At 45.5% G+C, this 26355-nt stretch overlaps 1 protein-coding gene across 1 annotated transcript in view; it reads right to left on the reverse strand.

The window, feature by feature from the left end:
- Positions 1-225: 225 nt before the first annotated feature.
- LOC115092722 (disintegrin and metalloproteinase domain-containing protein 9-like) overlaps positions 226-26355 on the reverse strand; it is a 268135-nt gene continuing 242005 nt past the window's right edge. Inside the window, exons 5-7 of the mRNA XM_029603966.1 lie at positions 25109-25220; positions 16906-16944; positions 226-639 (exon numbers count right to left, since the gene is read on the reverse strand). Of these exons, the coding sequence (XP_029459826.1) occupies positions 527-639; positions 16906-16944; positions 25109-25220 (264 nt within the window). The 3' untranslated portion in view covers positions 226-526. The remainder of the gene's footprint in view (positions 640-16905; positions 16945-25108; positions 25221-26355) is intronic.

The following is a 26355-nucleotide window of genomic DNA, read 5'->3' on the forward strand; positions in this document are numbered from 1 at the left end:
CACCTTTCTTAATGTGTGGAATACATCTGATTTTAAACACCTCTATCATATCCCCCCTCAGCCGTCTCATGTGGGTCCCAAACCTCTAACCTAGTTAAACCTTACGACCAAAACCACACAATAAAAAGACACAACAAGAAAGTAAAGTTTCATAACATGTAATCACTTTATTAAACAACATTTGCAGTCACAATATTCAAAGCAATTAAACATCTTTGCAAGGACAAGATATCAAAGGGCACATGGCATTGTAACTGAAATAACCAGCATATTTTGTGGATTCGTGTACATACATTGTTCAAATGGCAACACTACATATACATAAAAATGATCATATCCTAGGCAAAATGAATAATATAGCAAAGAAATGGAAGTGACTATACAATTTCTACGATATAGCTCTAATGTTAGAGCTCTCATGTTAGAGCTATTGCCAGCACAACAAAGTGATGGCAAGATAAGGCACAGACAGTCCATGTTGAAAGAGTGCACTCAAAGGGAACTGCAAATAGCCTCGGCAACAAAGTCAGGCTGCAGGACCAGGACTGGAAAACGCAGCATGGAGGCAGCAGGACCAGGACTGGAGAAAGTAGCATGGAGACATGATGAGATGAGACAAGACATGATGAGATGAGACACCTGTAGCATGAGATGAGACAACAGTAGCATGATGAGATGAGATGAGACACCAGCAGGACCATGGCTGGAGACTGCAGCAAGGAGGCAAGATTGCAAGCAGAGCATAGAGGAGAGCATAAGAAGGAAGCAAGAGGACAAAACTGGCAGACAGCAGATCATCCACATCAGCAAGCTGGCACAGGAACCTTTCAGGCAGGATGGGTCCACCACTTCCCCATCAAACCGGCACAGAATTTCTGTACACAGGACAGACTTGGCTTGGTTGGAAATGTCATCTCTGAGTGCAAGTTTTGAGAGTTTGCACCAGTGTGATTCATGGTCTTTTTCCTCCCTGGAGCTTTTTGCTGGCTGGGGGTGGTATTTCTTTTGGAGGCCTACCCCTGGCCTGTCCTGAGAGCCAGGGTTTGCTTCACAGAGTGCCCTCCTGTGAGGATAGATTTGGCATGGATGCAGGCTGTGGCAGGTGCTGAATGATCTGCAGTACAGCTGTGGTCAAATTGTTCATTGGTGTTGCCACAGTGGTATAATCCTGTGCAATGGTTACAGTTTGCTGCTCTACAGCATGAATGTGCTATACCTGAGCTATCCTCAATTGGACAAGCTCTGCCCATATATTGCATAACTGCAGCCAATGCCTCCTTTCCATGCAGTCAAGTATGGCATGCAGAGTTGGATCCACTACTGGTGGTACTGCTGGTGCTGCTGGTAGTGGGATTGTTGGTTGCTGAGGTAGCATCTGCCGCTGCAATGCTGGCATTGATGGCTTATGGGCTGAGCTTGATGGATGTCATCTTCAAGATCCCACAGGACATGTGGGGTGCTAGAGACAGATGGTGACTTGGCATTTTCTTCCCATGGCAGGGCAGTGCCCTCCATTAAGCTGGACAGGTTAAGGCTCACATCAAGGGGTATGGGCGATATAAGGTACTCAATTAGCTGTTGCTGGTTGCTGCTAATGCTCCTCCTCCTCTACCTCCATCCACTGTGTCTCAGCCTCCATCTGAAAGGGCCACTGAAACTGCACTGCTGGGACTTGGTGCTGCATGGCTGGGACCTGGGGCTTCCTGGGTGAGAGTGTTGCATTTAGAGGTTCACAGGCTCCTTCCACCAACCGCTGCACTCAGCCATCAGGCTGGGTCCTAACAGATGCGCTCCAATATCACTGAGCTGCTCTTCCTTCCTATGTGGTAGGGCACCACAAACGCTCTCCCCAGGGCCTCCTAAGGCGCACATGCGCCCAACAGTTCCTCATTTAAAAGGCCCGCGGTGGGTAAAGACCAGTAGCTCCTCATAAGGAAAGGCCTATAAAAGGCGACTGATGCATCTTGCCTTGGCAAAAGGTCTCCCGATAGCCCTTGTGGTATGAGTTGCTCAGCATTCCCAAGTTCCTGCAATCTTGTCTTCAGTTCCTGGTCTTCATCTCTGTCATCAGTTCCAGTGGTCTTCATCTTCAGTTCCTGGTCTTCTGTCTTCTGTTCCAGTTGTTTTTATCATCCTTGCTCTTAGGTACTCATGGTCAGTTCTTCAGTTCTTCTGTGTTCTACATTTTCTCATCTGTCTGCCTGTTCTGCTCCTTGCCTCGCCTCCCTACCCTGCCTATCCATCCTGCCTTCCCTTAGAAGGTTACTTGGTATTGACCTTGGCTTGCTTCTTGGACCTTTCTTGAACACTGTCTACCACAGACCACTGCATCTCCTGGACATCCTCAAATGCTGCCTACCACTGACCCAACCTTGCCTCCAAATTTGCCTATATGACCCAGCCTCCTCAATGGATCTTCTGACCATCAGCAGAGGCCCCATCGAGAACCTGACGGCCCCAGCACCCAAAGAATCAAACCAAGGGGAACATGGGCTGGTATAGGCAAAGCTCCAGTTGGGCCTCTGCCTCTCCTGACTCCGCCAGCCAATGATGGGGACTTGTAGGGTTCCACCCTGCAAGTTGCGCCAGCTCCACCTCAGTCCAAGGGTCCATGCTCAAAGAAGAAGATATAAGTTTGAATGCTAAGAAATGCACATGTATTGTTTTGAATAAGATGTGCAATTTGCATCATTCAATATGAGCATCCTATGAAAAAAAGTGTGGACATCTATAGCAGACTCCACATTTACAGGTGATGTGACTTACCAGACCTGGCTTGCGTCATGTCCAGAGCCTTATCAATGCCCTTTAATATGTCCAGTCCCAGTCATTGAATGAGCTGTTCCTCTATTGGCATGAGGACGATGGGGCGCGGGAATCCTTCTCCAGTCTGGCGCATGTAATTGTTCCTGCTGGTCACCTTATTCTTCAGCTGTGACTTGATATCCCTGTAGTGGAGGGCCACCTGTTCTCAGTCCTCTTGATGCTGCTCCATTGGTATGATATTCCACTGGGCGATGGAATATCATATCTGGCTCTTGGCAACCCTGGAGGTCTTTGTAGCCTGGTTTTTGAAGAGCATATTTTAATTCTCCAGGACACCGGCAATGAGCTGCTTATTATCCTCTATGCTGAATTTGTAGGTACATAGACGCAGACCAACTGCTGCCTGGCTGCCGAAGGATTGGTTTGCCACTTCCACTTTTGGAAAGGTGGTGTCACTTTCCTGATTCTCTCTCCCATTCCCCGCTTCCCCCACCCCCTTGCACCTTCCCTGACAATTCCCCTACCCTTTGCCCAGGGCTGGTGCATCACACTTTGCAAGCCATGTACTTGCACAGGGTGGTGGCTCCAAGGAGGCAGCAGCTCTGAGGAGCCAGCAGCCTGGGTCTACCAGTGGCCGAGATGGAGTGGAGGCTGCAGGGCTGCCTACATGACTCCACTCCTCGGGCAATCAAAGTGAAAAAAAAGCTGTAGGACACACAGAACATAAGAACATGCCATACTGGGTCAGACCAACGGTCCATCAAGCCCAGCATCCTGTCTCCAATAATGGTCATTCCAGGCCATAAGAACCTGGCAAGTACCCAAAAACGAAGTCTATTCCAAGCTATTGTTACTAGTAATAGCAGTGGCTATTTTCTAAGTCAACTTAATTAATAGCAGGTAATGGACTTCTCCTCCAAGAACTTATCCAATCCTTTTTTAAACCCAGCTACACTAACTGCACTAACCACATCTCCTGGCAAGAAATTCCAGAGTTTAATTGTGCGTTGAGTGAAAAAGAACTTTCTCTGATTAGATTTAAATGTGCCACATGCTAACTTCATGGAGTGCCCCTTAGTCCTTCTATTATCAGAAAGAGTAAATAACTGATTCACATTTACCCATTCTAGACCTCTCATGATTTTTAAACACCTCTATCATACCCATACCCATACCTGATCCAATTAGGGGGGAAAAAAGCACATCCTCTGTGTGAGCTGGCAGCAGGAGCAACGGCAGTGTTTGGGTGGCATCGTCTCCTGCTGCTATGGGGTCAGTTTCGCGAGAGGAGCAGCGAGATTTCACAGCTCCTACCGCTAGACTGTCTCTGCAGCAGTGGGGGCAGGGGTGGTGTCATTCGGGTGTTGCCCCTGCTTCTGCTGCTGGCTTGTGCGAGATGAGGGAGAAGCCCAACACTAGTAGACTATGTTGAGGAGTTCCTGCACTTGGAGTGGGAGGAGGAAGAGCCTAGGAGTGACTGGGTGGGGGAGGGGCGGGTGATGAAAGCATAGAAAGGAGAGGAAAGAGCACAGGGGGGAGGGGAAAAAGGGGAGGAAGCTGAAGTAATGAGGAAATAAGGTGAGAAAGGGGAATTATATAGTAGGGGGCGAGAGGGAAGGGAATCTCTGGAGGGATGGGCGTGAGGGAGGAGCTGATGTAGTGTGAGAAGGGGAGGAGGGGAAGCGTGGAGGAGAAGCTGGGGTTGTGGGGTAGGGGAAGAAGTGGTGGGGAAGAAGCCGAGGCAGTGAGGCCATGGTCTGCCTGGTGGACCCCATCCATCCACCAGTGATCTAAGTAGAGAAGAGGCTTTGGGCTGCCAGCAGACTGCATCCCACCAGCAGCTCAAGTGGAGTGGAGGCCACCTTGTGATCCCGACCCAATAGAGGCCAAAGTAGAGAGATGGACACAGAGCTCCTAGGGGAGCAATTGAAAGAAAAAGTGAAGACAGTGCTATACCGGGGTACAAATTATATCGCAATGACAGAGAGGAGCACTCGGAAGGTGGTGTGGCGCTTTATGTCCGGGATGGCATAGAGTCCAACAGGATAAACATCCTGCATGAGACTAAATACAAAATTGAATCTTTATGGGTAGAAATCCCTTGTGTGTCAGGGAAGACTATAGTGATAGGAGTATACTACCGTCCAACTGGTCAAGATGGTGAGACGGACAGTGAAATGCTAAGAGAAATTAGGGAAGCTAACCAAATTGGTAGTGCAGTAATAATGGGAGACTTCAATTACGCCAATATTCACTGGGTAAATGTATCATCGGGTCACGCTAGAGAGATAACTTTCCTGGATGGAATAAATGATAGCTTTATGCAGCAATTGGTTCAGGAACTGACGAGAGAGGGAGCAATTTTAGATCTAATTCTCAGTGGAGCACAGGACTTGGTGAGAGAGGTAACGGTGGTGGGGCCGCTTAGCAATAGTGATCATAATATGATCAAATTTGATTTAATGACTGGAAGAGGAACAGTGTGCAAATCCACAGCTCTCGTGCTAAACTTTCAAAAGGGAAACTTTGATAAAATGAGAAAAATAGTTAGAAAAAAACTGAAAGGAGCAGCTACAAAAGTAAAACATGTCCAATAGGTGTGGTCATTGTTAAAAAATACCATTCTAGAAGCACAGTTCAGATGTATTCCACACATTAAGAAAGGTGGAAAGAAGGCAAAACGATTACCGGCATGGTTAAAAGGGGAGGTGAAAGAAGCTATTTTAGCCAAAAGTTCTTCATTCAAAAATTGGAAGAAGGATCCCACAGAAGAAAATAGGATAAAGCATAAACATTGGCAAGTTAAATGTAAAACATTGATAAGACAGGCTAAGAGAGAATTTGAAAAGAAGTTGGCTGTAGAGGCAAAAACTCACAGTAAAAACTTTTTAAAATATATCCGAAGCAGAAAGCCTGGGAGGGAGTCAATTGGACCGTTAGATGATCGAGGGGTTAAAGGGGCACTTAGAGAAGATAAGGCCATCGCAGAAATATTAAATGATTTCTTTGCTTCGGTGTTTACTGAAGAGGATGTTGGGGAGGTACCCATAATGGAGAAGGTTTTCAAGGGTAATGATTCAGATGGACTGAATCAAATCACGGTGAACCTAGAAGATGTGGTAGGCCGGATTGACAAACTGAAGAGTAGTAAATCACCCGGACCGGATGGTATACACCCCAGAGTTCTGAAAGAACTAAAAAATGAAATTTCAGACCTATTAGTAAAAATTTGTAACTTATCATTAAAATCATCCATTGTACCTGAAGACTGGAGGATAGCAAATGTAACACCAATATTTAAAAAGGGCTCCAGGGGTGATCCGGGAAACTACAGACTTGTTAGCCTGACTTCAGTGCCAGGAAAAATAGTGGAAAGTGTTCTAAACATCAAAATCACAGAACATATAGAAAGACATGGTTTAATGGAACAAAGTCAGCATGGCTTTATCCAAGGCAAGTCTTCCCTCACAAATCTGCTTCACTTTTTTGAAGGAGTTAATAAACATGTGGATAAAGATGAACCGGTAGATATAGTATACTTGGATTTTCAGAAGGCGTTTGACAAAGTTCCTCATGAGAGGCTTCTAGGAAAAGTAAAAAGTCATGGGATAGGTGGCGATGTCCTTTCGTGGATTGCAAACTGGCTAAAAGACAGGAAACAGAGAGTAGGATTAAATGGACAATTTTCTCAGTGGAAGGGAGTGGACAGTGGGGTGCCTCAGGGATCTGTATTGGGACCCTTACTTTTCAATATATTTATAAATGATCTGGAAAGAAATACGACGAGTGAGATAATCAAATTTGCAGATGACACAAAATTGTTCAGAGTAGTTAAATCACAAGCAGATTGTGATAAATTGCAGGAAGACCTTGTGAGACTGGAAAATTGGGCATCCAAATCGCAAATTAAATTTAATGTGGATAAGTGCAAGGTGATGCATATAGGGAAAAATAACCCATGCTATAATTACACAATGTTGGGTTCCATATTAGGTGCTACAACCCAAGAAAGAGATATAGGTGTCATAGTGGATAACACATTGAAATCGTCTGTTCAGTGTGCTGCGGCAGTCAAAAAAGCAAACAGAATGTTGGGAATTATTAGAAAGGGAATGGTAAAGAAAACGGAAAATGTCATAATGCCTCTGTATCGCTCCATGGTGAGACCGCACCTTGAATACTGTGTACAATTCTGGTCGCCGCATCTCAAAAAAGATATAATTGCGATGGAGAAGGTATAGAGAAGGGCTACCAAAATGATAAGGGGAATGGAACAACTTCCCTACGAGGAAAGACTAAAGAGGTTAGGACTTTTCAGCTTGTAGAAGAGACGACTGAGGGGGGATATGATAGAGATGTTTAAAATTATGAGAGGTCTAGAACGGGTAAATGTGAATCGGTTATTTACTCTTTCGGATAGTAGAAAGACTAGGGGGCACTCCATGAAGTTAGCATGGGGCACGTTTAAAACTAATCGGAGAAAGTTCTTTTTTACTCAATGCACAATTAAACTCTGGAATTTGTTACCAGAGGATGTGGTCAGTGCAGTTAGTATAGCTGTGTTTAAAAAAGGATTGGATAAGTTCTTGGAGGAGAAGTCCATTACCTACTATTAAGTTCACTTAGAGAATAGCCACTGACATTAGCAATGGTAACATGGAATAGACTTAGTTTTTGGGTACTTGCCAGGTTCTTATGGCCTGGATTGGCCACTGTTGGAAACAGGATGCTGGGCTTGATGGTCCCTTGGTCTGACCCAGTATGGCATTTTCTTATGTTCTTATGTTCTGTGTGAGTGAGACAGCATGTACGTGTGTGCGCGCGCATGCACGTGTGTGAGAGAGGGAGTGTGTGCATCTAAGAGAGGAAGCATGAGTATGTTTGGGAGAGGGAGATGTGTGTGCATATATGAGAGAGAGAGAGAAAGGAGAGGGTTTGTGTGCCCTCACTCCATTACTAATCTCCAGGTATGGAGAGTGGAATATTTCTTTATGTCTTTTATACGCTGTTATCTTGTAAATGGAGCATACCCGGTCCAGTCTATGCAGAACAGCTGGGAATTTAGGACCCTGGGTTAGCCTCCAGGAGCTAGCAATCTCCATTCTGAGTGCTATACAAGCTTGTAAGCATAATGTTCAGGTGATACCTCATAGATGTCGGTATTATGAAGTAGAGCAAAGTCCATAGTAAGAGGAATTTCAACTTTCAAAATGAGCAACAATATTTCTTACATTCGCTTCCATAGGGGTGTAATACAAGGCCCAGACCACCACAAATGAGCAAGGGTACCTAGTTCCTTACATCCCCTCCAACAATGACCTGTGATATTAGCTGAGAACTTACATAACTTCTCAGGTGTTATATACCAACGATAGAGAATTTTGTAGCCATTTTCTAGTAGATCTGCTGAAATAGAGGCTTTACTAATTTGATAAAAGACATGTGACCAATCGTCTGGCTCAAAACTATTAGTTAAGTCTATGGACCACTGCCTGATAAAAGCCGGTAACACTAAGAGGGGACCATTCAGCAGTTTATATACTTTAGAATAGGGATGTGAATCGTTTTTTAATGATTTAAAAAAATCGTCCGATATTTTTTAAATCGTCAAAAATCGTTAGAGTGCGCGATACAATAGAAATTCCCCCGATTTATCGTGAAAAATCGTTAATGTGTTAGTGTCCACTAACGGGAGTTATTTGGGGGGAGGGCGGGAAAACCGGCACACCAAAACAACCCCTAAACCCACCCCAACCCTTTAAAACTAAACCCTTACCTTCCCCCACCCTCCTGAACCCCCCAAAACTTTTTATGAGTACCTGGTGGTCCAGTGGAAGCCCCGGGACCAATGTCCTGCTCTCGGGCCATCGGCGCCATTTTGGCTGCCACTAATAAAATGGCGCCGATGGCCCGATAAAAAAAAAACCCCACCAACCCTTTAAAAATGACCCCTTTGCTTCCCCCACCCTCCCAAACCCCCCCCCAAAACTGTTTTAAAATTACCTGGTGGTCCAGTGGGGGCGCAGGGAGTGATCTCCCGCTCTCAGGCCATCGGCTGCGCTAATAAAAATAGCGCCGATGGCCCTTTGCCCTTACCATGTGACAGGGTATCTGTGCCATTGGCCGGCCCCTGTCACATGGTAGGAGCACTGGATGGCCGGTGCCATCTTTAAAAATGGCGCCATCGGCACGCTATAGCGCAGCCGATGGCCTGAGAGCGGGAGATCGCTCCCCTCGCCCCCACTGGACCACCAGGTAATTTTAAAAGGTTTGGGGGGGGGGGGTTCGGGAAGCAAAGGGGTAATTTTTAAAGGGTCGGGGTGGGTCTTTTGTTTATCAGCTCGGGCGCGGCCAATAAACAAAAAAACAATCGTGCTGGACTATAAAAATTGTAAGATTTGAATCGGAACCGGAACCGAACCGATTCCGGTTCACATCTCTACTTTAGAGTTCAATTATTTTGACCCATAGGGAACAGAGCAGAAGCCCTCAAACATTGTCTTATCTAAGTGCATCACTTCTGAATTGATTATACCCCTATAGAAATGAGATATTTGATTATAAGCCATAAGTTCTTGATATGGTAGACCATTATCTGTACACATAGTAGTAAAGGAATTAACAGTATTGTCTGACCTTATATGTTCTATACAACTAATCCCAATGTCTTTCCACAACTGGAATGCTCTAAAAGGCATACAGGGTATGAAGGAAGTGTTATGAAAAAGATGAGAAAGGCAGTAATAATCCTTCCCTCCCACTAGTTTTAATTTCCACTTATCCCATAGGTGCAAGGTAATTCTAGTAGTAGGCAGAATATTCGGACAGGGTCTCCAGGTCTTCCCAGGCTGCCAAGGCATAGCCGAGAGTGGCATGCCCGCCAAGTAACATTGTTTTATTTGGGCCCAATGTTTAGGTTCTCAAGTATCATGCCATACCACTAAAGGCCGTAATTGAGATGCTGCATAGTACCAATTTAAATTCGGGACACCAAGCCCTCCTTCCAATTTAGAGAGATATAGAACTGCTCTTGCCACTCTAGGTGGCCTTCGTTTCCAAATATAGCTAAAAATTTTCCGCTGCCATTTTTTAAATAATTTACTGGAGATATTAATGGGGAGAGATTGGAATAAATACAATAATTTGGGGAGAATATTCATTTTAATCGTAGCTATACGCCCCAACCAGGAGCTGGGGAGACACGTCCATATATCCAGGTCTCGATATATTTTTTGTATTAGGGGTGAATAATTAAGAAAATGCCATACTGGGTCAGACCAAGGGTCCATCAAGCCCAGCATCCTGTTTCCAACAGTGGCCAATCCAGGCCATAAGAACCTGGCAAGTACCCAAAAACTAAGTCTATTCCATGTAACCATTGCTAATGGCAGTGGCTATTCTCTAAGTGAACTTAATAGCAGGTAATGGACTTCTCCTCCAAGAATTGAGTTGGAATAAATCCTTAGGGTGACTAGCAAGACATATTCCCAAGTATTTAATGGTTTGGGTTGCCCATCGAAATGGATGCTGATGGCGGAGATCATCAATGGTGGCCTGGGAGCATGTAATATTGAGTATCTCGGACTTCTTCCAGGTCACTTTGAACCCGGAAGCCTCACTATTTTAATTTCTTGTTCAATGCCTGTAAGGGATACATGCGGTTGCCGAACTGTGAACATAATATCATCCGCGAAGAGACAAAGTTTATAGGTATGGGCCCCCACCAAAAAAACATGTATTTGGGTATTCCGAGTGATACTAATGGCCAGTAGGGATGTGAATCGTTTTTTGACGATTTAAAATATCGTCCGATATATTTTAAATCGTCAAAAATCGTTAGAAGCGCGATACAATAGGAATTCCCCCGATTTATCATCAAAAATCGTAAATCGGGGGAAGGGGGAGGGGAAGGGGGAGGGCGGAAAAACCGGCACACTAAAACAACCCTAAAACCCACCCGACCCTTTAAAATAAATCCCCCACCCTCCCGAACCCCCCCAAAATGCCTTAAATTACCTGGGGTCCAGAGCGGGGGTCCCGGTGTGATCTTTTACTCTCGGGCCTGCGGTGCATTGTAGTAATGGCGCCGGCGCTACCTTTGCCCTGTCATATGACAGGGCAAAGGTAGCGCCGGTCCTGGTGTGATCTTTTACTCTCGGGCCTGTACCGCAGGCCCGAGAGTAAAAGATCACACCGGGACCCTCGCTCTGGACCCCAGGTAATTTAAGGCATTTTGGGGGGGTTCGGGAGGATGGGGGATTTATTTTAAAGGGTCAGGGTGGGTTTTAGGGATGTTTTAGTGTGCCGGTTTTCCCGCCCTCCCCCGATTTACGATTTACACGATATTTACAAAAACAAAACCGCGACGATCCGATTCCCTCCCCCCCCAACCGAAATCGATCGTTAAGACGATCGATCACACGATTCACATCTCTAATGGCCAGGGGTTCCAAAAATAGGGCAAAAAGTACTGGTGATAAGGACATCCCTGTCTGGTTCCCCTTTCTACAGTAAAGTGATCGGAGTATCCCCCATTTATCTTGAGACAAGCCTTAGGATTATCGTACAATTTTTGAATCCAAGTGCAAAAATAATTACCAAATCCCATCTTTTTCAACACTCCAAATAGAAATGGCCAATGCACCATATCAAATGCTTTTTCAGCATCAATAGAGAGAAAGAGATCTTCTGAATCACTGGCATGAGCGATCCACATTAAATTAAGAAGTTTACGAATATTATCCCCTGCTAATCTACCTGGGATAAACCCTGCCTGGTCTTGGTGGATAAGTAAAGTTATATATTTGTTTATTCTTCCCGCTAGAATTTTTGCGAGAATTTTAAGATCTAAATTTATCAATGATATCAGCCGATACGAGCCACATACTGTAGGATCACGGCCTGGTTTGGGAAGAACTGTAATACCTGCTAAATTAGCATTTTGTGGAAATGAATTCCCCTCCCGCAAAGAATTAAAAACCTTTTACAAATATGCCACTAAATAGGGACCATACTGTTTATAAAATATGGCAGTGAGACCATCGGGTCCAGGTGCTTTGCCAGTTTTGAGGGATTGGAATGTCGCCAAGATTTCTGGAGTTGTGATTTCAGCCTCCAGCTCTTGCCGGGCTTCCTCCGATAATGTTGGCATGTCGATAGTTGCTAGATAAGTCTCCACATGATGCTGAAAAATCGTCTTATTGGCACTATACAGAGCTGCATAAAAGGCTAGAAATCTATTCCGAATATCAGTATTGTTAGTTAGGATCGTGTCCCTGCTACCTTTAATTTTAGTTATATGGTTTTGGTATTGAGGTTTTTTTAATTGGTGAGCCAGAATTTTCCCTGCCTTATTGGCTCCTTCAAAATAAATTTGTTTTGTCATTTGTAACCAATGAGCCATGGTCGCAGACTCTAGCCTCATTAAATCTTCTTTAGATTTTGACAATTGGAGCAGAGTCTTGGGATCCCCCATGTTTTGATGCTTACGGCTCAACTCAACAATGGTATCCTCAAGGATTGAATCTCTCTAGCATTCTTTTTCTTTACAAACGCTCCCCACGATATGAGTATCCCTCTAAGATATGCCTTAAATGCTTCCCAGACCAAGGGAGGAGCGATGCACTCACTATCATTTCTTAAGAAAAACTCCTTAATATCTAAAGTCAGGGCTTGGCTAAACTCCTTATCCATTAGCAAAGATTCATTAAGCTGCCAGAATCTAAGCCCTCTATCATATGAATCAAAGTTTATAGTCAGGTCAATGAGAGCGTGGTCTGACCAAGCTATAGGAATAATATCTGCGTCTGTGAGTTGATGAAACAACCCTTGTCTGCTAAGAAATAATCAATCCGGGTGTATGATTTATGAGTGTGAGAATAGTATGTGTATGATCTAGTGTGTGGATACCGCAGCCTCCAAGTATCCACTAATTGGAATGTATCTATAAGTCCTTGTAGGCTATGCCTGTGTCTGGGAGACACTGATACATACTAGGGGTGTGCATTCAGATTGACCGCATTAGTAAAACGCAACTCATATTTTTTTTTTACTTAAAAAATTGATTCGACATAAACGATCGGATTTCCCACATATCGAACATAGATATGTTCGATATGTGGGAAATCGCGATTGTTGAGCCAAAATAAAAATATAAACCCCCTCACCCTCCTTAATCCCCCCCCCCCCGACTTACCACAACTCCCTGGTGATGGAGCGAGGAGTGAGGACGCCATTTCTGCAATCCTTGGCGAGAAGCATGTGACGTCGGCGGCACGTCGAGTGACGCCGGCGTCACGTGATTCCCGGCTTGTTCGCGCCGGACGGCTCGTTCGGCCCAAAAAGAACTTTTGGCCAGCTTGGGGGGGCCAGCTTGGGGGGGCCTCCTGACCCCCCCAAGCTTGGGGGGGTCAGGAGGCCCCCCCAAGCTGGCCAAAAGTTCTTTTTGGGCCGAACGAGCCGTCCGGCGCGAACGAGCCGGGAATCACGTGACGCCGCGTCACTCGACGTGCCACCGACGTCACATGCTTCTCGCCAAGGATTGCAGAAATGGCGTCCTCACTCCTCGCTCCATCACCAGGGAGTTGTGGTAAGTCCATATTGGCCGCAAGTGGGACCCCCTTTCGGACATAAAAAATATGAACATAAAATTTTGCTCTGCACATCCCTAATACATACCCCTTAGAGGCATTGATACTGGGCATGCGAACTAAAGTCTCCCCCGATCAGTAATTTTTCTTTGCCTTTATCCAGTAGCAGACTCGTCAACTTGTCAAAAAAGGGACCTTGCTCCGTGTTAGGAGCATAAATATTGAGAAGTGTGTATGTCTCCCCGTCCACCATGATCTCCAACATTAGATATCAGCCTTCAGGATCTTTAGTACAGGATTTACATTCGAAAACAAAATTGGAAGTGAACAATATCCCCACCCCTGTATATTAAGTTCCTTTAGGACAGGGAACATAATATTGAGTAGGAACTGATTTAGACGCCATGGGATACTCATGGTGCGCTTTTAAATGAGTTTCTTGTAAGAAGATGATGTCAAGACGGCGATGGGCAATTTCCTTAAATAACAGACATCTTTTGAATGGTGTATTGAGGCCTTTTACATTAATAGAGCCAATATGCACAGAAGCCATAATTATGGGTAAATGAGAAAGCTTTTCCTGTATCCATCAGTTAGGCAGATGTTCTGATGGGGTATCAGCCATGTATGATGGGACAAAGACATGCGAGAGTGTACAATTCCAAGAAGAGTATCCCTATAACTCAAAAACATCTTAATAATAGAAACGCCTTTTCCATGTTGGCAGTAAATCACCTATATATGAAATTCCACCAAATCTTCCCCTCCCTCGAGAATCTGCGCATTCCTCCATGCAGATCCATACTCTGTACTATGTGGAGGAAGAAAATAGCTTTAAAGAGCTCCCTTGAATTACTCCCTTGCACTCTTGCACCCTTGAATTACTCCCTTGCACCCTTGAATAACACCCAACTTTACTCAGCCCTAACACAGTGTGAATGCAAACATTACAATTAAACATGATAAACAAACCAGTACGGAATCAAACTTTTATGCTCTTGAAAACCTGAAGAGCATAACATGTCTCATGCTAGCTGGAGATCTAAATAAAGCTGAGATCACTATACTAGGGTCTCAATACTTGCAACTTCAGGATTCAGCTGAGGCTCTGTTTTTAGGATCAGAGCTCCTTTTCAGATGGCTATTGCGAGAGTCAACTTTTTGCCATCTAGGATGTAGATCCTTCACATTACGTTTCCGAGTATTGGATCCCGCTGCTTGAGAAGGCTTGAAGCCCCTGTTTCCCTCGTGCATTGAGCAAATTTGTGATGTTGCTCCGTCCTACATGTAAGAGAGACCAAAGGGATGAAGCCATCTGTACTTCACATTTGCCTGTCACAGGAATTGAGTGACTTCTCTCAATTCATATAGATTTTGGAGAGTTGCTTGTGAGAGGTCCGCATAGACAGAAATTTCCTGGTTCTCCCGTTGCCAGCATATTTGTTTGCTAGCAGCGTTAGAGATTTTTTCTTTTTGCAAGTACTCATGAAAGCTCACTATTATATCACGAGGCGCATTGGCTCTGGCTGGTCTCAGCGCTCGATGAGCTCTGTCGATTAATATAGGTTTTGCAATTGATGATGCGCTATTCCCCTCCGAGGTTAGCAAGAATTTGCAAAACCACGTCACTACTGCATTGCAATCCGCATTTTCTTCACTCTCCTTGATCTCATGGAACCGAAGGTTTCCCCTTCTGGTCTGGTTTTCTAGATCAGCTAGCTTTGCCCGAATAGTCAGGTTATCATCTTGCATCTCTTGGCACAGCTCTTGTAAGTTTTTGGTAATTTCAGTCTGCCCCTCCAGTTGGGTATCAACGTCATCCAGTTTGTTACCCATTGTAGCCATTTCCTCGTGAAAATCCTCCAGCATGTTATAGATTTCTTTCTTATAAGTCTTTAAGTCCTGTCGAAGCAAGCAGAACCAATTTCGGAAGTCCATGCGGGTCGGTGCCTCTTCCGCCATAATATTAAATTCATCTCCTTCATTTTCAGCCAGCTCTCAATCGGGGTCTTCTACCATGTCTGCAACAGCTTCCGACGGCCCCAGCTCCGATAGCTTGCCGTAAGAGAATTTCTGGAAATCTATTGATTTCTTCTTCTCAGTCATCTCTGTAGACTATTACTAGCTTTCGCCTCCGTGTTGTTGAAAATATTTCGAAAGGTTGGGTGTAAATAAGTGAGAAAGTGCTCGGGTGGTGCAGGAGCTCAATAGCTAAGCTGCCATCAGCTACGATGATGTCACTTCCTCCAGTGGAATATTTCTTTGATCCTTTTTGGTTTTGGTTGTTGGGTGTTTGATGCATCTGCTGTTTTGAGATATTTTGCTGTTGTTTGGGATATTAAAAAAGACAATTTGAATGAGTTTTTAAATATTGGATATTTATTCTTCAGCTATCATTAAATAGTTCTTTTTGTTATTAGTATGGTTTTACTATTATGACTGATGTTTTATATTTCTTGAGTTTGTTGTTTGATGTTTTGTGGGGAATGGTGATGTTCTGTTTTTGCATTGTTGCGCAGTGGACTGGGTCTGGCTTGTTGCAATGTCCAGTTCGGTTTTTGTCTGCACATTTCTATTTCTATTTTGTGGTCTCTTTGTTCTGTATTTGGTGGGGGTCTGTCAGTGTTTTTCATGTGTGGCAGAGATGAAGTGTTCTGCTGGTATATGGCTTCTGTGTGGGGTTGTGTGGCAGCCTGACTTGTGCCGTTTTCCTGGTAGGAGGTGTATTGGTATTTTGGAAGCAGCTGTTGTATTTGCAGTGTTACTTTTTCATGGACAGGATTGTTGTTGTTTGAGCACTGGCAGTTGGTGCTGCTTTGGCTTGGGAGGTTTGCTGTATTGTAGTTGTTTGCTCATAGTTTTCTAGGGGTTGGGCCCACATTCAACATGCATTGCAGTGGGCCTGGTAGTGTGTGGGTGTTTTTGCAGGGTTTTCTGGTTGGCATCACAGCAGTGCATGTGGATGTAGTGTACAGGTTGTTGTAGGGATATTTTCATCTCAGAAGACTATACTCTGAATGTTATTTAAATGCAAAATCTGCTATTATAGATGCATAATTTGTAATTGTGTATTTGTAGAGGGCCAGAATGTGTGGAGGGGTGCTAAGGCATCTACTGCTCTTGCATTGGCCATGGGTTCCGGAGGAGAGGGGGTGGACCCAGGTGAGGAGAGATGTCAGATTTTAGGGTTTGGAATGTTGGAGGGAGATGAGTGAATGCCTCTGTCCTCTGTCTACCTCCTCCTCCTATTCCTTCCCTCCTCCTTATCTCTGCTTCTACTGACCCTACTTATCCTCCTCCTCCTACTACTACTTCTGCTCTCCTCCTCCCTCCTCATGCCTCTCCTCTCCCCTCATCCCATGACTTCCACACTCCATCCTCTCCCACTCCTCAACACAAAGGGACAGACAAAGGATACAAACGCATAAAAATTAACATTCTTCTTTCACACACAGATAAACACAATAGACAAAGGTGAAGTAAACATGATAAACAAGAAACAAGGCAACACAATCAGGTAATCAAATATAGAATTCCTCCAACTACTCACCAGCACTAAACTCCTCTTCTTCTATAAATACTGAGTCAGCTGCAGGAAACCGGAATATATAAACAAAGAAAATAATATGCCATACATAAATGACACTCAATGTATAAAATGACATACAACGCATAAACTGACTTGCAATGTGATATTTACATATGCGATGTGATATTTCACTAATTTCTCTAATAATGCCCATCTTTTTAATCATGAGACTCAATTACACAATTAATGTCACCCCCTTCGTTCTTAATTATATTAATTTCTTTTTTGTTGTTTTATATCTTTTAAACTACCATGACAACTTGAAAACTATTTTTCAACACTTATGTCAACTACTTCAAATATGTTTCAACAGAAACCAACAAAGGAAAATTAGTTCTTACCTGTTAATTTTCGTTCCTGTAGTACCACGGATCAGTCCAGACTGTGGGTTGAGCCTCCTTTCCAGCAGGTGGAGACAGACTAAAACTTGAAGGATATCCTATATGAGGACAGAGCCTATGCTATAACCCTTCAGTATAATGAATATCAAAGCAGAAAATAACAAAACCAGAGTAGGATCAAGCAAGAAACCATAAAGCTCAATAGAGCAACTGTAGAACAATGAACGAAACATGTTATGCCTAACTGCTCTTGCATATACTTGGTACTTGGACAACCAAAGCTTCTGGTGTATTTGCTCAGTATTATTGCACAAAATGACGTCTTAAAAAGAACTGCAACCTGCAAGAACAAGCTTCGAGAGGACAGAGAAACAAACAGGGAAGGGCGTCTGGACTGATCCGTGGTACTACAGGAACGAAAATTAACAGGTAAGAACTAATTTTCCTTTCCCTGTACGTACCTGGATCAGTCCAGACTGTGGGATGTACCAAAGCTCCCCTAAACCGGGTGGGATCGAGACAGTCCCGCTCGAAGCACTGGTAGACCAAAAGAACCAAAGAGAGGAGCTCGCACAGCCAGGCAGTAGTGTCGATCAAAAGTAGTTAAGGACGTCCAAGTGGCGGCACTGCAAATCTCCTACGGAGAGAACAATTGAATGTTCTCCCAGGAAGTAGCTCGAGAACGCAGTGAATGAGTCATTAGACCCTCGGGAACCGCCCGAGCATGACAAAGATAAGCCGAGGAGATCGCTGCCTTCAACCAGCGCGCTATAGCGGACTCAGAAGCTGGCTTACCCCGATTGGACACACTCAAGAGGACAAAGGATGGACCGAAACATTAAGGTCATTGGGAACCAGAAGGTAGCGGCGTAGAACTCGTAAGGCATTAAGGTAACAAAGATCGGCACTAGTCGCAGGGGAAACGTGGGGAGTTCCACCGACTGGTGGACATGGAGGTTAGAAGAACCTGCACCAAGAAGGAAGGGCCCGTACGAGAGATACCCCGGAGTCGGAAGAATGCAAAGAGGTTCCTGACTGGACAGCGCTTGGATCTTCGAACTCCGACGAGCAGAGGAGATTGAGACCAGAAGCCAGTCTTAAGCAGAAGAGCCTTCAAGGTAGCGCGATGGAGAGGTTCGAACAGAGCCACAGAGAGGGCCCGAAAGAGCCAGATGAAAACTCTACGATGGGCAAGCGGCGGAGCAGGTGGACGGAGATGTTTGATGCCCAGAAGCAGAAAATCTCAGCCGGGTGACCGCTCAGTGAAGATCTTCCACCCGACCCAGGAGAGAGCAGAGAGGGGAGTCTTAAACGTGCCGAGAATGAGAAAAAAGACCCTCGGAGAGACTGTCTTGGAGAAGAAAAGACTAATGAGATCGGGGCGGAGTACGCTGAGAAACCCGACTCCGCACAAACAGCCTCAAACACGTTCCAGATACGCACGTAGTCCGGAGAAGTCGACTGTTTCCGGGCCTGCAGCCAGGCAGAGAAGACCTCCTCCTAAAAGCACTTGCGCCGGAGACGTCGTCGTTCAAAGGCCAGGCCGCTAAACAAACGCGATCGGCCTGGACGAAAAATACAGGTCCCTGACTAGGGAGCCGAGGAAGATGGCGAATCCACAGAGGTACGTCCGCCGCCATGAGAAGAAAATCCGCAAACCACGGCCTGCGTGGCCACTCGGAGGCTAGCAGAAGCATGGGACCCAGATGGAGTTCTATTCGCCTGAGAACTTTCCCGACCAGAGATCACACACGTAGAGAAGGACGCCTGCCGGTAAAGGGAGAGACAGAACATCCATGCCCGCTGAGCCATGGTCCCTCCAGCGGAAGAACCAAGTTGCCATGGTATTGCGAAGAGTCTCCAAGAGGCCCAGGTGGGAGGGGACCACATGTCGATGAGAAAATCCATGGCTGCGTCAAAGAGTGTCCACTTCCCGGGAGTGAGCAACTGACGACTGAGAAATCAGCCTGAACATTCCCCTGCCCACGGAGTGGGAGACCGCCAGGTACTGAAGATGTTGCTTGGCCCAGGCGAAGAGAAGGCTGGTGTCCAGGGCCACCAGCAGACTGCAGGCGCCTCCTGGGCGACAGAGGGGAGCCACAGCGGTGGAGTTGTCGGATAAGACTCGTATCGCCTCACCGCGAATAAGGGGAAGAAACTCCAGAAGAGCGAGAAACATCGCCCGAGCCTCCAACCGCTTGATGTGCCAGGAAGACGGAGCCGCTGGCCAGATCCCCTGGGCATATTGGGAGAGGCAGACCACACCCTAGCCCGAGACACAGGTGTCTGCGGGCTAGGGTGTGGTATCGCCCATTGAGGGACTTGGAGAGGCAGTCCCGGTAGCAAATGAGTGAGGGGAAGCTACCACAGCAAAGCGGCGATGGTAGAGCCCAAACAACGTAAGGACAGTGTAAAACTGTGTTGCCACTGGCTGCCAACGGGACAGCAAAGTTGTCTGGAATGGTCACATATGAGGAAAAGCCCATGGGGCTAGGTCGATGGTAAGGGCCAAGGAGCCCGAGATCTGCAGGCAGGCACAAGCCATTGGAGAAGGCAGCAAGAGCAGACTCTGAAACTGGCCGAACAACTGGAGGACCCACGCGTGAGGCAAAAAGACCTTGCCTACCCGGGTGTCGAAGTGGGCTCCCAGGTACTCTAACTCCGGGAAGGGCTGAAGATTGCTCTTAGAGAAATTTAGTATCCACCCCAGAGACTCAAGAAGAGCTAGCACGCGATACACCGACCGCCGGCAAAGAACCTCCGCCTTGGCCCTGACGCACCAGATGTCTAGATAAGAGTAGACGAGGAGTCCTGCCACGCAGAGAGCAGCTGCCATCAACACCCAGACATTGGTGAAGATGCAAGGTGCCGTCGCTAAACCAAAGGGAAGCGCCTGGAACTCGAAGACCCGGCGGAGGATGCGAACACGAAGAGACTATGGCAGTCACGATGAAACGGAAAATGGAATATGCCACTGTGAAAAACGAGGGGGACGAGGAATGCCCCGGGGCAAGATGGCACGAGTATGCTCACAGGGTGCCCATGTGGAGAAGCAGGACCTTGAGAGCCCGGTTGACTCTTGTGAGGTCTAAGATGGAAAGAAGAAAATAGTATAGTGGCCTGCGGCAAGTATGCTGCCTGGAACAGGGGCCTCCGCGCCCAGACACAGAAGCTTGCGGGGGTTTGCTCCACCGTGTGTCGCAGGGACCGACCGCACGGGGAAACAGAAAAAGATCCCGAAAAACTCGAGGAAAGCGAAGACGTACCTGCCACAAGGTATCGGAAAGAAGCAGCAGGCTGGACTGAGGATGAGGGCAGATGGAGGATCTGAAACATAGAGACTCTAGATGTAGACTCAGGAACAAGGTACTTGGGTGCACAGACAAAGACTCAGGAACGAGGTACTTGGGCGCACAGAAGAAGACTCAGGAACGAGGTACTTGGATGCACAGATGAAGACTCAGGAACAAGGTACTGCAGGCAAGGTATTCAGAAGCAGGATCAAGGACTGGGTTGAGACTGCGACGCAGCGCGCCCTACACAGCCACTACCCATTGGCTGGTCGCGGACCATGCTTGCATGCAAAGCAGGCTCTAGAGGAGATGTGGAATAACTGAAGCTGGAACATGGCGAAGATTTGGTAGGAGCCTGTACCAAGACGTGCCCTACACAGCCCATCCTAGGCTGGTCGCGGACCACACTGGAATGGAACAGGTTCATTCAGAGTCTTTGGCATGGATGGACGCAGTGCAAGGAACTCTGAAGACCGGGACAGAAGCAAGCAAGGATTCTAAGACAACTCAGGACTGAAGCGGAAGAGTCCGGAGGCTTGTACTTACGTAGGTGAAGATGGCCTTGTACCATGAGTGCCCTACACAGCCACTACCCATGGGCTGGTCACGGACCACAACATAGCACGCTAGAGAGGAGGCAATGAGGAACCTGGGGTACAGGACATCAGGAACAGGCGAGGAACATCAGGACTGGATCACAGACATCAGGAACAGGCGACAGACATCAAGACAAGACATGGAGCTCCAATGAAGAACAAAGGCCTCACAGAGCGCTGGAAGGCGAGACATCCAGGAGCATGTAACTCCAATGCAAGGCAAGGCAGAACTGAAAGCAAAGTCCTTTTGTAGTGCAGGAAGCAGGAAACTCCCTGGGAGGAGTTTAGATGGGCCACACCTGGCTGGCCCTATAACTAAAGCGAAGAGCTGAGGGCTGGCCCCTTAGGAAGAAGGGGAGAGGCCCAAACCAGAGAGTCCAGGAGGAAGCAGAGCAGGCCTCAGGCGGGCCCAGATGGCAAGGAAGGCCTCCCAGACCATGGAGCAAAACCGGGATAGACTGTCCAGGCAAGGCCCAGCTTTGGTGCAGCCTCCATAGAAAAGGTGAGAGGCCTCCTGTGGCACAGCTACAGAAGGAATCGTAACAGGATAGGAGGATTCTGTAGATTCTTGTGAATTTTTAGTACTGAATAGATCACAAGGATCCGTGGACACTTAACCATCAAGAATTTTTTTTCTTTATCTGTCAAACCCTGTGCTGGTTCGACTATGGATTTAATAATGTTGACCAATGTATTTGTAGGATCCTGTGTTAGTCTATGTTACGCTCTGCTGGCTGGGAGCGCTAGGGGGTAAGATGTGTGCCCCTACGTGGTAAGACGGACCTCATTTAGGGTTAGAGACGACCAGGCCCCTGCTGACCTGCCTGCCTAGTGAGACCAACCAAACATGGTTGGTCTCTGAGTGGTCCTCCGACTACTTCATGCCCTTTTGGACTTGCCACTGGGTAGCAACAGAGGTGGCAGGCTGGACAGGAGACAAGGACGGACAAGGACTGAAGCTTGAAGGCTGATATGAAGACTTCAGGACTCATGAATAGAACACAAGGCATCGACAACAGGAACGAAAGACATCAGGACATCCAGAACGGCGAGTGGATGGAAGCACACCCATAGTAGGCATCTGGAACTAGAGGAGATGGAGCTCAGGGCATCAGAAACGTCCGAGGCAAGGATTTCTCTTACGGATCTTGGGAAATCCAGACAAGACAGGAGGAACTGGGATGACTTGGACGAAGACAGATGAGCACTGTTCCTCAGGGCGCCCTACACAGCCCACCGACACGGACCCAATGGGCTGGTCACCGACACGGACCCAATGGGCTGGTCACGAACCACCCTGTCCCACAGCGTGCCCTACACAACCTGGAGGCTGGTCACGGACCACACGGGAGTGGGGCAGGCTCAGGAAAGGAATCCTACTGACTGAGGCTCCAATGTCCAAGAACAGGAACCGGACGAAACGAATTTACCCTCGGGATGGACATCTGGAGGACTCAAGGAGCTGTAACATCACAGGTACAGACATCAGGAACATAAGGACCTCTAGCCATCGAGGACATCAGGCCTTCTGGAACATCAGGATATCAAAGACGGAGGACTCGGAAACATTAGTACATCAGAGACAGAGATCAAGAACAGAGACGAAACGAAGAGGGATCCCTTGAAAACCTGGAACACCCAGCAAGAGCAGGAACATGGAGTCCAAGAGGAAGGAGAAGCTCCTCAGAAGACTGGCTCATTGTGAAGGCAAGGCATGAATGAATCGAAGACCTTTATATAGGCAGAAGAGGGAGTTTCTAGGAAGTGAGGTCATCATTGGACCACTCCTATGCTGGCCCTTTAAATCACCAAAGAAGATGCGGCCTTGCCCCTTAGGAAGGAAGCAGGAAACAGGAAGCAGAACTATGGACAGTGGCCATTCTGCTGCTAACGCTGAAGAGCAGGGCGGGGGCCGAGGAACAGGCCCAGCATTGTCGGCAGCTCTCAAGCCGCAGAAGGCAGACTGAGGAGCGGCTCCAGCCGCAAGGAAGTCCAGGGACTGCGGCCTCCGGACCACAGGGCAGGCAGAGAGAAGGTAAGAGGCTGCCCAAGAGGGCAGAATCATAACAGTCTACAGTAACATTTTTCATTGTTACAAATGCGTAAACTGAATCTGAAATTATTCTTTTCTAAAGAAGGTATGGTTGGGAATAAAGATATATCGATTGTATATCCAAAATTGAGATGGAATCCGCCAGGACCAGTTAACCCATTCATCAAGATGTTTGAGGATATGCTAGCCTACGATAAAAGTAATCAGAAATGGCGACACAATTTATCACATCCTTTAAGAACAGCATTAAATTCATTGAAAGATTCTACACAATTAATCATCATACCCCCGATAAAGGCAGAGCAGTGGTTTTGCAGGATAAAACAGAATATGACAAGATGTTTCAACATTTAACCATAGACTAACACAGGATCCTACAAATATATTGGTCAACATTATTAAATCCTTAGTCGAACCAGCACAGGGTTTGACAGATAAAGAAAAAAAATTATTGATGGTTGAGTATCCACGGATTCCTGTGATCTATTCAGTACCAACAATTCCAAGAATCTACAGAATCCTCCTATCCGACCAATCGTATCTGTCAATGCATCGGTATTGGGAGCACCGGCTAAATTTATAGATCGACTTTTACAATCTTACGTACAAAATATGGAATCTTATACCAAAGACACCATACATTTTTTACGGCAAATACAAGAGTTGACGATGGACCAACAATCTCATTATTGGTTGGCAATGATGGATGTATCTGCACTATACATGAATATACCCCAAGACCAGGCTTTAAACATAATACAATACACGTTAAAAATAGAGTTGTGTCTCAACGGGTGTCCACAAATCTTATAATGCAATTGTCAGAAATAGTTTTGGTTAATAATTATTTCATATTTGAATCGATCTTACATCAACAAATCCATGGGATTCCTATGAGCTCACCGTTGGCTCCTACTACAGCCAACCTGTAAATGGCAGAGTTTGAACGTGAGGTGGTATATAAATCTGATTGGTGATGACATATAATCATCTAGTGCCAATATATAGACAACATTTTTTTCATATGGGGAGACACAGAAGAACAATTGAGGCAATTTTGCAGATGGATTAATACAGTCAATGAGAATCTGCGGGAAACGATTATACTAACAGATAAGTTGGTTTATGTTAGAGAAAAGCATGACATTCAATATAAGATTAGCGCTTGAAAAACTGCATCGGCAAGATTTTGAAGAGGACTGAGTATTTAAAACATTTAAACTTTTAAAATGGGTTAGCATGCTACAAAATATAAAAAGAAAAAAAATACAAGGTCGGAGGAGGTTGGTTAATGATTATATGGAGTACATTACCGGATGGTAGTGACAAAATAGTATGAAATCTACTTCCACCTTAAAAAATTGCTTGGTTGGTTTCTCTTGAAACATATTTGAAGTAGCTGACACAAACGTTGAAAAATAATTTTCAAGTTGTCACGGGAGTTTAAAAGATATAAAACAAAAAAGAAATGAATAAAATTAAGAACGAAGGGGGTGACATTAATTGTGTAACTGAGTCTCAAGATGTGTGCCCCTCTGAATATAACTTGAGTACATTGTCTTTTTGGCATCTTTTTATCATGACACACTAATGCACCATATTTCTGTGATTTTTATCATGGCATGATGAATTTAGCAGTTAGATTGTAAGATCTGTGGATAAGGGTTAATTGTACCTGAATATAAAAAAAATTATGTTAGCCGCCTTGAGCATTATTTGGAAAGGCAGGCTAAAGATAACCCCTTCCCCAATTCTGTTGGAGTATCAAATTTGAAACAAATTTTTGAAAGAACAGAAATGAGGCTAATTTTAAAAAGGCAACAAAAGGAGAGATTGAAAAGAAACAATAGCAAAGAATATTTAATTTTTTTAATTACTAACCATCACTGATAGCTGTACGAGCAGAGTCAATACTTCCCCCTTCTCCTTTACTGTCACAATTTGGAGGACTCCAGCCTATATCACAGTGGCAGTGGCCATTAGAATTGCATACCTAGGATATAGGAAAAGAATGACCTTTCAGTGATATAAGTTCAAATTAAGAGCCCCTGAGTAATAATTACAGAAAAAGCTCCCAGAGTAGAGGGAAATCGGAGGGCTCCAACAGTAGTTCTGGGAGAAGTTGTAAGTGAGCACCCCATGTAGTGCATGGGCTACTTGGGCAGAATTCACACCACTGCCTGTAGTAATATTGCGTGAATAAGAAAATATTACAGCACTGAAATGAAAGAAAGAATGGCTGTTGTCACCACTGTATCTTGTATAGTAATATAGCACAATGGCTTCAGCACATACCTACAAGCCACGAGACCTTAATTTATTACTTACACAGGCCAATACTGTAAAGTGTGCTCAGCTGAGCGCACTGTTTAACTCGGGTTGGACGTACATTTTGGACCCAAGAAGGGTTTTAGCGCGCCCATAATGTGCATCCAAACCTCCCCCCCAAAACTAATAGCGCTCATCACATGCAAATGCATGTTGATGAGGTTATTAGTTATTCGCCTGGGATAAAGAAAAAAAATCTGCATATTTTACGTTCAAGGGCAGGCGTTAATTTCTGAGCAGCCCGTAAAAATGTACAGAAAAGCAGAAAATACTGCTTTTCTGTACATCCTCTGACTTAATATCATGGCGATATTAAGTCAGAGGAACCAAAAGTTTAACATTTTTTTTTTTTTTAAATGTGCCGGTGGGTCAAGTTAGAAAAACAGGTGCTCAATTTTATGAGCGTCCATTTTCCTAACTCATGGCTGTGAACAGGTTAGGAAAACAGATGCTTGTAAAATTGAGTGTCCGTTTTCCAAGCCCTCTGACAGCCACCTCTCCTGTGCGTCTGCTGCTAAGGAGATGTTAGGAGCACTCTATTGCCCCTAGCGCCTCCTTTTCAGCATAACCCCTCATTTAAATATAGTATTGCACACCCAGGAGAGGTAGCTTGGTTCGTGTTAGGAAAGCGGGCGCTCAACACTGAGTGCTCATTTTCCCACACACTTTTCAGTATCAGTCTGACAATGTGGCCATTAACATGTCACAGACATGTCACAGCCTTTGATATTATCTGCTGTTGCCCAAAAGTAAAATTTAATATAGCAATTGCTCTGATATAACTATAGAAACATAGAACA

This window comes from Rhinatrema bivittatum, chromosome 5, assembly GCF_901001135.1.
Source record: "Rhinatrema bivittatum chromosome 5, aRhiBiv1.1, whole genome shotgun sequence".
In the NCBI taxonomy this organism is placed as follows: Eukaryota; Metazoa; Chordata; class Amphibia; order Gymnophiona; family Rhinatrematidae; genus Rhinatrema; species Rhinatrema bivittatum.